The sequence below is a fragment of the Lingula anatina genome, chromosome 2, assembly GCF_051362555.1.
Source record: "Lingula anatina isolate TDL-2025a chromosome 2, LinAna3.0, whole genome shotgun sequence".
Classification (NCBI taxonomy): Eukaryota; Metazoa; Brachiopoda; class Lingulata; order Lingulida; family Lingulidae; genus Lingula; species Lingula anatina.
In genome coordinates this window covers 43,816,418-43,829,539 of record NC_141768.1, presented here as the reverse complement: position 1 = coordinate 43,829,539, position 13,122 = coordinate 43,816,418, and the positions used below count along the sequence as shown (strand labels likewise).

At 36.2% G+C, this 13,122-nt stretch overlaps 1 protein-coding gene across 1 annotated transcript; it reads right to left on the bottom strand.

Moving 5' to 3' along the window:
- Positions 1-271: 271 nt before the first annotated feature.
- Positions 272-7,383, bottom strand: LOC106177614 (uncharacterized). The gene is made up of 11 exons (XM_013560448.2): positions 6,606-7,383; positions 6,155-6,360; positions 5,750-5,857; positions 5,088-5,181; positions 4,654-4,785; positions 4,199-4,284; positions 3,283-3,477; positions 2,917-3,012; positions 2,192-2,455; positions 1,538-1,623; positions 272-1,193 (listed from the first exon to the last, which is right to left on the bottom strand). The coding sequence occupies exons 1-11, from the start codon at positions 7,159-7,161 to the stop codon at positions 899-901; spliced, it is 2,118 nt and encodes a 705-aa protein (XP_013415902.2). The 5' UTR covers positions 7,162-7,383; the 3' UTR covers positions 272-898.
- Between the last annotated feature and the right edge of the window lie 5,739 nt (positions 7,384-13,122).

The window sequence follows — 13,122 nt, the reverse complement described above, 5'->3', positions numbered from 1 at the left end:
CTGTATCATTACTTTCTGAATTTACTCTTTTTTTTCAAACAGGAAAATATAAAATGAAAATGAAGAGAAGGTTATGTGCAATCATACCAATTTTCGCAATTCTATATAATAGTATAGTCAGAACAAACCAAGTATGGCTTTCAGTTGATCAACAGACTTCGCAAAAGTTTTAACATGTACTTTTCATGATCTGCTTGGAAATAATGGAAAGAAAAAAACTCTTATGAACCAACACATTCTTGAACGAAATCCAAAGTACCCAAAACACCGATTGAGTAACACCAAAACAGAAAATCTTTATTCGCTACCAGGGTCAACAAGTTGCTGTTGACAAAACTATTGTTTTCATCACGGTAACTGATTATAAACACGAGAGGCCTGTGACATAATCAAGGGATCTCTGCACAGAAAACTTTTTTCAGTAAAATTGGTTTCTCAGTGACCCGCAGGAGTTTGGCTCAAAACTCGTTGTCCATTTCCGGCTCGGTTTAATGTCCACTTTGTGCTCTTCACGTGGACTGGAGCCCGAGACGGTAACCTTGTTGAGTAACAGTTCAAAAGAGACGATGTGTTACCATGGCAACAGAGATGGGGGGAAAAACCTCGGAATGGCAGATTGTTTGATCCAGAGTGATCCCAGAGTCAGGCATCTTCGATTCGTTTCAATAATCACACGAAAAAAATGTGTAAGGTATACAGCCTGGAATTGAGAAAAAAAAAACCAAAAGAAAAAAAGGCTGAAGTAAACACCGAACAGAAATACAATTAGATAGATAGATAAATAGAACGCAAGAAAGAAAAAGGAGGGAAATAAAGAAAAAACAAAGGGGGGGGGGGGGGGGGTCAAAGGAAAAGAGAAAGGGAAAGAAAAAGTTAATGCACGTGTTTAACAAATGCATTACTGTGCTTGGGTGCTGCTGTTACTACTGACAGCTGTCAACGACCCTCTCTTTGCAACTATCTCTTGTATTTTTTGCCGCAGTTTAAAACTGCGTCCCCCAGGTAGAGCCTTTTGTCCCTCGTCATTGCCACGACCGCCAATCGACCCTTTCCTTGCAGTCAAGCGCTTGATTTTTTCCCGCAGTAGCGTAATTTGATCCGGGGGTTGATCCGCTGCGCTCTCCGGAGTCCGAGATCTTTGTTGAATTCTCCGTAACTTCCGACTATAATCACGATGAGCTCGCATGAATTCTCTGAAAAAGTAGGCCTATTAAAAATTTTGTTAACAAGGAAGCTCTAATGTTAAATTAATTCATTATCCACGTTTTTGTCATAAAATGACGTAAAATGAATTCAAAATGTTTTAAGTGCTTTCAAAAGTATCTTTAAAATTATTATAGACCACAGACAAAATAAATAAATAAATAAATGATGGACAGAGATAAAGAAATCAAAATGGGCATTAAAATTTGCAGTGATGAGAAATAGGTGTAGGAAGTTCCTCTGGCATGCAAGACTAGATTTTTATTCGTAACTTGATATAAAGAGACACAGGCTGGATACGTGTCGGTGTATTAGAAGATGCTTTAATACGTACTCAAAACTCACAACACCATCCCCGTTCTTATCAAGTTGCTTCATCATCACGTCAAGTGCTCGGCTACTTAGTGTTATGTTAATGTTCTGAAAAAAAGCCATTCAAATTAGCAATAGATTTAATGCGAATAATAATTCTTAAATACAAATAGGAGAGAGAGAGAGAGAGAGAGAGAGAGAGAGAGAGAGATTGAAAAAGAAGCAGTAATTTAATTTGCGTATTTAAATTAACTGGATGGGCAAAGAGTGCTCTGGTTTGTTTAGGGGTTATTGCGGGGTCAGGCGTTTTTGGTTCACTAACATTCAGAGCGTCTCTTTGCGGGAGCATTTGCTTTAGTAAACTGACATTTCTATTTTTTTTAATTCAAAGCTGATGCCGTCTTAATTATCAACCAAGAAGGCAGTTGGTCACTCCTGTACTTTTCTATACTTCATAGATTCAGTCTACCTTGAATTTATTTTCTAATATGTACAGACTTGTGTGCGTGTAATGTTGTTGCTGTAATATGTGTGTCATTGTGTGTGCCCGCGTGTGTGCATGCGTGTGTATACGTGCGTGTGCGTGTGCTCAGAATAGAGGAAAAGGGGGAAAGGCAGCTAGTACACGATCTTTATCTGTTTTTTTTTTAAATAGTTACAAGCACTAAACCCTCACCGTGAATCCATCCCTGAACTCCGCTCTGGTGATATTATCACTGTTTGTTCTGTCAAAGACATGAAACAAATCGATTAATCTCATATTTTCCTGTCGCATGTACTCAAAGAGAATGCTGACAGGATTCTCACTGTCAACGACGTCATCCACCTCGACTTTCTCCAGCGCGTCGTGACGTAACATGACGCCATGTTGGATATGAAGCGGTCGAATGTTTCGCAATTCCTGCAGCAGAAGAACGAATTCTTCGTCCACAGAGACATCCTGTAAGAAGAGGAAAACTCAGAACCTGACTTACGAAAAATAACACACAAGAAATGTTTTCTGAGTGAAAGATTTCTAAAATAATCAGCATTTGTTGTATATACGTTTGTTGTGAAAAATTAATGTAGAATTTTGACGTAGTCAATTACAACGTATCGTATATTGACCCTTAAGTTCTGAAATTTTACTTTCGTTTATTAAGGATATACAAACTGTAATTTTGGCCTCTTAGAAACTGAGAGTGTACAAAATTCACAAAGAAACTAAATATCCCAATCTATTTTCAACCCCACTCTTTTTTGAAAAGTCGAGGATCTCTCTCTCTCTCTCTCTCTCTCTCTCTCTTTCTCTCCAAACATGCACACTCACACAGTCCTTCGGGAAAATGACTTCTACAACATGAGAATGTAAATACCGGTATAATCATTGTCAAAATTGCTGTTGTGGTTGTGTTTTGTTACCGTGAGATCAAGGTGACGTAGTCCACTCGTGCCCACTCTCATCAGTTCCCGCAATATCTCAGTGGCTCCATCTGTTGTCAGCGGGTTCACACCAATCTGAAAAATATTCCTCTCTTTATAATATTCACCTATCCTGGATTATTTTTAAAACAACTGTTTCAACAATCCGCTTTGCATTGTTATTTAATTACGTAAAACTTAATTTAAAAGTGATTCAATGTCCATAGGTAAAATCTTTGTCAATTCTGTTAAGCAGTCACCCTGAGTTTCAGAGATTACTTGAAACCAACCTCCACATTTAACGTGCCCATGTTGAAGGATAGTTTCGAGTAAAAGGAGTGTAGGAAATGGAAATTATAGACCTACTTTCAAAACCTTGAGCGTCTCGTTCTTCGCGATTCCTTTCAGCAGGCCCCTGAGCGCCTCCAGTGAGATTCTGTTGGCCCGGATGTCCAGCTCGAGCAGGGCGGCGTTCTGGCAGAGAGACAAGGCCAGGGCGCGGCACCCGTCTAACTCTAGACCGTTCCACGCCAGATTCAGCTTTTGAAGGGTGGAGTTCCCCTGTAAACGGCACGAAGACATATTTTTCAGGGTTTACGCAAATTCTTATCTTAATTTTCAAATGTATTTTTATGATTTCTAAAGCAGCGGGCATATATACCAGTAGGCCTACGCTGGTCTTACTCTATCAGAGTAAACTTTACCTAAATATTGCTGTGCATATTCTAATTTGCCTACAGGAGAGATAGAATAATTCTACTATATTTTGTCCAATGAAGTCATTCAGTTTCTTGGCTATATCTGGAATTTTAGGAGAGAAAGAACCCACATAAAGTGCACTAGACTGCACAAGAGAAAATGTTAAATGTACACTACGGATAGCTGAGACATTCAAAAGACGGAAAATCTGAACTTCACGCTCAATGGCTGATTATATAACAAGTGCAGCATATTAGTTTGGTTGTTTAACTGGTTTCAATCAATAAATGGAATTTTATCTCGTTTTTGTTTTACAGCTATCAATATTCTTATTTTTATCAATTATAATTTTATCTGACTGTGTCATTATACATTCATCAAACTCCCCATGGGTTGCCAGATTGTGTAATAATAAATAATAATTAAATCAACTGAAAATAGCTCTCACTTTCAAACTTATTGCCATGAAGGTATGACATAACAACTACTGTCAACACTGTGACATAAATAACGACACACAATCAAAATCAAGGAAAAGAATTTACTCAGGGTTTAAAAACATAATTTAAGTTCAATGATTTACCTGTATACCTTTGCAGATTGCTATCGCGCCCTTTCTTCTGATATGATTCCAACTGAGATCTAGACATACAAGACTCGCATTGTCCACTGAAAAAAGAAGAAAATGATTTCATCTCATTGTGGTAGTTATGAAGACTGCTAACAGAAGCTATCAATGGCATAGTGCTATAGCTGTTCTTGAGTCCTAAGCGAGATACTCATGATCAGCGTAAAGCAGGCCTAAGAGAGAACGGATAGAGTTTTTACTTTATTTAAAAATAGACCAAAAAAATTAACATTGCGGTATTAATAACAGTGAGAGATGTGGAATAAGTTGGGCGAATAAACGAACTCGCAAAATACGTAAAATACATGGACATTGAGTGAGATAGAACTCATAACGAAAAGAAGCAGTATAACTTGTATAAAAAATGCTTTCACATGACATCCCATATGACAAAATGTAGTGATTATTACCTAAAACTTTACCAAACGCAATGCCGCCTTTCTCACAGAAACAGTTACGCCTTACACGCAGGTCTCGCACCGTCTCGTTCGTGTGTAACATAACGCAAAGGCGCTCTGCACTGACGTCTGTTAGAAAATTCCCTGGAATAATTTTACATCTAATGAAGCAGACAAATAAAAATAATGGCAATTATTCGTCTTATTATCTATTAATATTTTCTTTTGAAGAGTCCCGACAGTATTTCAGCATTACGTTTGAGACTTGAGAGTTTGAAAAAACTGAAATAGCACTCCAACAGTTATAAATTATATGCAACTGGGTAGGCAACAAACCGCTCCTTTTTAATGTTCATAAATTTACGCAAAGACTGAAACCGAGCGCCTGAGAAAGTAATTCTAAAGTCAAATTCGGAGAAAACCCCAAAGATTCGTTTTCAACATACCTGAGAGATCAAGCGTCCTTATTAACTTGTTATTTTGAAGTACATTGCACAGGGCGTCAGTCGCCTCAGAACCAATATCATTTTCAGCGAGATTCTGTGTACAGAAAGGATATCCATCAGGCAAAATTTTTATAGGCACAGATTTCTAGTACAAAAATTCTTTTATAACAAAGGTAGTGATAAATGGTTTCTTTTATAGCGAATTCCATAATATATGAATAAGGTTGACATTTACTACATGTAGATAGATTAAAATATAAGATTGGCGAATGATAAAAAACAATTTAAATCAGATTTGCTGAAACCGAAAATGTGGTTTCGTTTTGTCTTTTAAATAGGAGTTACAAACAGAATAGAATTTATATAGGTTCCAGTATTAGTAATATACATTTTTGACCTTTAAACATTCACACCGGTTACTACAAGCAGCCAGTTGCATGAATATAGAACTAGTACACACACGTAAGCACGCACGCACACACACACACACGGACAAGCACGCACTCACACACTCGTCAATTTAACAGACACATAAAAAAGGACGTAAAAACACTGGAACCTTCGGGTTATCCAAGTGATACAGACACGCGTAAGCGCTTGGACACGATAAATGCTTGGTTAAGAACCTCATTATTTGCTAAAACAACATACACTGTACGTACCAGAGAAGTGATAAATAAGTTTTCCTGCAGCATCTCAGTTATGTACAACGCACCAATACGTCCAAGTCCTACGTCTCGGAGCCGGAGGTCCGTTACGTGAATATTATTCTAACGTGAGCGAAAAACAATGGGCATGGTTATATTTAACGTAATGAAAGTTATGATCAAATAATTAACAAAAATGTAATAAATATGAAGAATAGATGAGTAACAACGTTTTTTAAAATTAATTTTGTATTTTACCAATGAAAAATAATCATACCACGGTTTTTAGAGAACATCTAAGAATAGACCTGAAAGTTGAATAGTTCATCGAACGCTGGACAGATAATAATAATAATAATAATAATAATAATAATAATAATAATAATAATTTCGTTCTGAACCGTTCCTGAGGGTACTCACTACTAAGGCAATGGCCAGGGCCTTGGCTCCCTGAGGTCCCAAAGGATGGTGGCTGAGGTCGAGGGTGGTTGTTGTCAGGCGGCGGTACACGAGGGTGGACGGGGTTACCTGCTCACGCTGACATGCCGCTAGGTACGTTCTTTGGTTTAGGGTCTCTCCCGCCAGCGGCGTGTTGGAGAGATGCGAAGGAAGTGGAGAATCGTACGCTAAATGAAGTGATTATGTAAGATCACTTTTATCTGTGAAATTAAAGTTTTTTTTTCATTTACGTGGCTTTATCTTAGCATCATCTTACTATGCACCACATCATTCCCCATATGACTAAAGCGTTTTTTAAATAATAAAAATAAATAAATAAATAAACACTGTTCTATTTTAAATTACCGTTTAAAGAGGATTCAAATCACCTTGGTAGTTTGCCCAAGGAGTTATAACTCCTTGGTTTGCCTACCTGAAATATCATCAAAAATATCACTAGATATGTCCGATTCTTCGTCAGAGGTATATTCGAGACTATCTCCTCTATCAAGCTTTCTAGTAGTCGGCTGTGAATTGTGTGATCTAGCTCTAACAGCCTGATCGATGGAACATGGGACGTTATCAAGATTGTCTTTGATATAAGCAATATTGGCACGTTTATCATCCATAGACTGCCCATTGGTCAAATTATCTTCTACAGAGGTAAACGTTTCATCGAGGCTTTTTGCTTCTCCGTTTTTGGAATGAGCAGCACCTGCTTCCTTCTGGTTGCTCTGCATTGATTCAACGTTATCCTTTTCTAAAAATAGGTTCCTGTCCAATGATGTGTCGTTTTTACGGCATCTATGTTTCCTGCATATTAATTTCTTTTGAGACAATATGGCTGGCTTGCCTCCTTTAGTTTTTGGTCTCCGTACGAATAGTGTTCCTTCGTCAGCAGGTGGCTGTTGTGTCTGCTGCATGGTAATCTTCGTTATGCCCATAGAAGAAAACAGAACGTTATCAGACCTCTTTTTATAAAATATCATTGAGAAAAATGTACGTCATAGTCAGACTATGGCTTTTTGAGAACTTAGAACTTCTAACCTTTAGGCCTAATAAACGCGCTTCCTTTCTTTTATCCGAGCTACAAAACTGTGTTAAAAGTGCTCAACATATCTCCAAGAAGAGAAAATAAAATCCCACTTGTGTTGAACAAGTCTCGCAGTAATAATGATATTCTCTCGAGTTTTGTTTTATAATATCAGCGCCGTTATTGGAGGTATAAATCAGCCTTATCAGTAGAATTTATCGATTGCTGAGTTAGTCTAGGGTTTACAGCAGATTTTGATTTAATTATAAACATGTTTTGTGTCTACGTGACGGATCTGGAAGAGATTTGGAAATGCTGAGGTGAAATCTTCACAGCTAATTTTTTTCAAATATACTTTGTTTGAGCTAGCACTTGGATAGTAAGATGAGAAAAAATAGAAGGATTTGCTCGCTGATAAGGCAATTAGGATGCAACGCCAGAGATAAGCCCTGAATATTTACTTGCTATGAAAATAGCCACTTTGCATCTGCATATCTAGGTCTTCATAAATTCATATAAATATTCCCCCAAGTGCCCTGGGTGCAAAGCACCATAAGACATTTACTTATTTGTCATTTTACAATTAATTCTTAATTTTAAGATTCAGAAACCGTTGCCTTTAATTGAAATCAAAATTGCGGTATCCACTATATCAAATTCACGAACCCATGGCGATGTTAAAACTTCCCTTGTTTAGGTTCCACTCAGGTTGATATGCAAAAGAAACCACTTACCATTAGAAAAATAACGGCTTGCCAGTTTTGACTTCATTATCTTGGTCTCCAAGCAAGCTCAAAATTTATCAGAATCTCGCTTCGAGCTTAATTTTTACATAAGAAAATGACTTTAAGGTCTACATTGTAGGCGTTGGTCAAGGTTTAATACAGGAGTCCACTGAAAATCAGAAGTTTTTGAAGGTCTGTGTGCTTTATACTGTGCACACACTTGAAATAAGGCAAAATGTGTATTATTATAGGATAATGTATATTAATATAGGGTAATTTATAGAATAGACGGTGAGTCAAATTTAGCTCTACTAGAACCCTGGGTTATGAAAAACGAATCCGATAGCTTGGTGTTTTAGGAGGTGTCAACAAGTATTCATATTACTGCCCCTACAGTTGATATTACGATCTCATGATCTTCTTAGTACCAGTCGGGGAAAGAGAAACGATATAATACAAACAGATTTTGTTCTATTTCCAAGTTTGCAGAACACTCAATTATGGACTATTGCTCTGACTGGGACAGCCTAAACAAAACATTATCAATATAGGCATTGCAGATTAATACGTTTGATCAGTCTGATGAAGGGACAACGCTTTTGTTAGTTTGTCCAAAACGGAGGGTAAAGTTTCATGAATTATTTTTTAACCTCCAAAGTCACGATTTACTGGTTCCCTCACCGAACAGAAATCTCATTGTGAATCCTATCACATATATCTGTGACTTCTGCACTCAACACCCAAAAGAGGCCTGGTGGTCTGGTGGTAGCGAAGAATGATAATTAGCTCGTCTCACAAACTGTCCACTCAACAAACTTGAGTCCGCGCATGTTTGCACAAACACTCAGCACGTCTGATTAGCTTGTGGGAAAACATATCCATCATTTCACTGTCTTCTTTGACGTCGCGCGTGACGCTCATTTTCTTGAAAACTCCTAATCTCGGGCTGCCCTAATCCCGTCCAAAATCCAAGAACAATGCAAGAGACAGCAAGATACCGAAGGTGAAACGATAACATTTTCATCTCAATTTCGTTATTAAATGTTAATGTTCATTTTGACACCCACCTCGAAGAGACGCCCATATAATACCCATGGTTTCAAAACAAGGGGCGTCTGCGACTACGGAAAATGAAGAATTTTATGAGATAATGAAAAATAAAGGAAGCGGCGGAAGGAGATTCAGTATATTGGGAATCTTTAATTTTTTCTCAACTCCTTAAGTTCGAGTTAAAAATAAATTCGCGCTTAGCTCTTTACAATACACCAGCATATGCAACGATAATTTGAAAAACTTGTCCTTAAACGAAAATTTTCAAATTCAATTCCTTTATTTTTCTTCTACAAAAACTACAATACAAAACACCATGTCCCCTTTCATCAACATATACATGTATTGCACTTTTTTCTATTTTTCCATAAATATATCTTTTCAAAATAAACAAAATTATACAAAAATGTGCAAACAATTTAAAAAATAGATAAATCGGAATTATTTCAAACTTTGAGAATTTCAAAACAAGAACTAGTACATCTGTATAGTCAGTGTGCAGACAGGTGACTTTAGACAGATTTCTCAATTATCTCCACACTTAATATATAAATATGTATTGCACACGGCACCTGCATGTTTCCAACTGAATAATAGCAACTTTATATTTTATATAAATTCAATAACATAAAAAGTATAACAGTAAATTAGCATCTACAGGATAATTAACAATACAGTATGTCAACAAAATGAACAGAAACGAACTATGGCACACCCTTTTCTGCTGAAATAAACTGATAAGTGTTGCTATTAAAAAGTTGCAACTATGAGCAAAATCTGAATCAGGATGACCAGAGAGAGTTTAATGTTATACATAATACAGTGCAAATCAATGTGCAACACATGTACAGTGTAACTGCATAAATGACAGCATCTACAATGTGAGGTGAGGTAGATTTAAACAATTTTCAAAATAATTGCTCCATAACTTGTAATAAATAATACATAGGTACACCTTCCAATAGCAAACACAGACAGGACACTCCCTAGTCAACAAAATTCTATAAGAATACACAATTTTCACATACAGTACATTGAATAACACAGAGCAAATAGAATTAAGAAATTTTCAGACAATTTAGCTCACGGACTGAAAACCCCAACTAAAAAATCTCTTAGGAACTGCTCTAATGTTTGTTCTGAAAGGACAAATCCATCCAAACTGAAAAGACTTGAAAAATATCATTCTCTATTGCACTATACCAGTACAGTAAACTAGGTTGTATTGCACTCATATAGAATAAAACAATGTTTGGTTGGAGCATAGAGAAATAATAGTCCCATATAATTAAGATAATTCTATAGGACACTCTCACAAAAATGCACTTTCAGTTTCTATATGACACAGGTAAGATGAAAAACTACAGTGACTGGCTTGAATATATACTAAGTAATTTTTCTATATTTTAGCATGATAATGATAGTAAAATAAAGAAAGGAATACTTTTTTGTATTGGATGGGTGGCAAATGGTTATGTACATGTCTCATTTTAGTCAATGGATATATATATATACCTGTTTTTTGGAAATACACGTTTTAATATATTTCTAGTCCAGAGGAGTAGAAAAAGTGTGAACAGTATCTTTGCTGAGTGTTTAATAACCTTCATAGACACAAATACAGATTTGATGTATCATAATACATTGGAATGCATTGTGTTGTATTTAATACTATATACATGTATGTGCAAGACAGAACAACTAGTAGTACAGGAACGTGCTTCACAATGTAAACAGATTTTCATGTGATACACATTTTAATGGTTAACATCTTACTGGTGTTTTATATATAATAAAAAAATGCATAATACATGTGCTATAGTTATGAAGCAACATGCTACTGATGTGGTAGTAAATTAACACAAGGCAGCAAAGCTGTCAAATGTACAGACAAAAAGCAGGAAATAACAAAAAAGGCTACTGTCAATTCTGATGCAAAAGTACATTTTGTTAAACTGCAAATTCAACATCAAATTTTAATTATGCTCAACAGGTAAAATTACATCTGTGTCTGTACATAAAAACGGCATTTCTTTAAAATAATGGCCCTATTATGCTGATTTTTGAACTCAACCTGTGTTTTAGTAAGATTGACCACTCCTGTGAGTTAAATGACAATTGGCCTATCTGTTTTTCTTATATTGTGTTTACAGTGTTGTATATATGCTGAAAAATGAAAAAAACAGCATAACTACTAAAATAGTGGCCCGATCATGCCGATTTTTGAACTTGACCTGCGTTTTAGTAAGATCAATTACTCTGCATTTTAGTCCTGTATTTCTTTTTTGAAAGTTTGACAATCATAAGTAACATGGTTTTCCCATAATGGTCATCTTGGCAGCAGCACCCAAAATTGTGTTTTCTTCTATTCTGATGCAATATTACATAATGGTTAACAGCAAAATGACCGTTAATTTTTAATAATAAAATACACGTATCATGGATTTTCAGAAAATGTGACTAGCATGGGTCTTCAAGCCCGTGGAACATGCCGATTTTCGAACTTGACCTGTGTTATAGTAAGATCAATTACTCCTGTGATTTTCATGACAACAGGCCTATCGGTTTTCCTTAAAATGTGTTTACAGTGTTGCATATATGCTGAAAAGTGAAAAAACAGCAAAACTTCTACAATAATGGCCCGATCATGCTGATTTTTTAACTTGACCTGCGTTTTATGAATATTCATCAGCTCTGTAAATATACAGCCAAAAAGTAAAACTGCCTTCCACTTATCATGTTTACAATGAAAGTGCACGGTGTCAGCACCGGCGACGGCGACGACAGACGCAGGTGATGGCAATATGTACAGACACATCTGTACATATTTACTGTACTGTTTGAGAACAGTAAGTGACATGGTTTTTCTTAAATGGTCATCATGGGAGCAGTGCCCAAAATAGTTTTTTTTCAAATTTTGATGCAATATTACATAATGTTTAACAGCATAATGACCATCAATTTTTAATAATAAAATATTAGTATCATGGATATTCAGAAAATGTGACTAGCAAAGGTCTTCAGGCCCATGGAACTTCCAAGTCACAACTTGAAAATGCCAGAATGTAAACAAGACAGCACTGTTCTGAAATGTTTTTTTTCCATTTTTAACACTTTTTTTAACATAAAACAAAATTAACAGTTTACTGCCATTTTTATATGATCAACTAAGAAAATTGATGAGATGGGAAAAATATCAATACAACAGTGTTAAATGTCCAATTTCCTCCATTCTGAGTTTCTGAACATAGTGAATGATTGAATCTGACAAACTGCAATGATATGAGTTTATTTCCATTTTGGAAACTTTATTACATAATACACGATAACAAGTTTACCATCATTTTTACATAATCAACTAACAATGTTGTAAAGATGCAGGAAATGTCAAACAAACACTTTTACGTATCTTATTAGTTCATTAATGAGACTGTTAACATGCCTAACAGTTGAATCTGAGGAAATTTGAAAAAACAGCATAACTTCTAAAATAATGGCCCGATTATGCTGATTTTCGAACTCAACCTGTGTTTTAGTAAGATTGACCACTCCTGTGAGTTAAATGACAATTGGCCTATCTGTTTTTCTAATATTGTGTTTACAGTGTTGTATATATGCTGAAAAATGAAAAAAACAGTATAACTACTAAAATAGTGGCCCGATCATGCCGATTTTCGAACTCGACCTGCGTTTTAGTAAGATTAATTACTCCTGTGAGTTTCATGACAACAGGCCTAACGGTTTTCCTTAAAATGTGTTTACAGGGTTGCATATATGCTGAAAAGTGAAAAAACAGCATAACTTCTACAATAATGGCCCGATCATGCTGGTTTTCGAACTTGACCTGCGTTTTATGAATATTCATCAGCTCTGTAAATATTAAGCCAAAAAGTAAAACTGCCCTCCACTTATCGTGTTTACAAGGAAAGTGCACGGCGCCGGCATCGGCGCCGGCATCGGCGACGGCGACGGCGACGACAGACGCAGGTGATGGCAATATGTACAGACACATCTGTGTCTGTACATAAAAAAGCATAACTTCTACAATAATGGCCCGATCATGCTGATTTTCGAACTTGACCTGCGTTTTATGAATATTCATCAGCTCTGTAAATATAAAGCCAAAAAGTAAAACTGTCTTC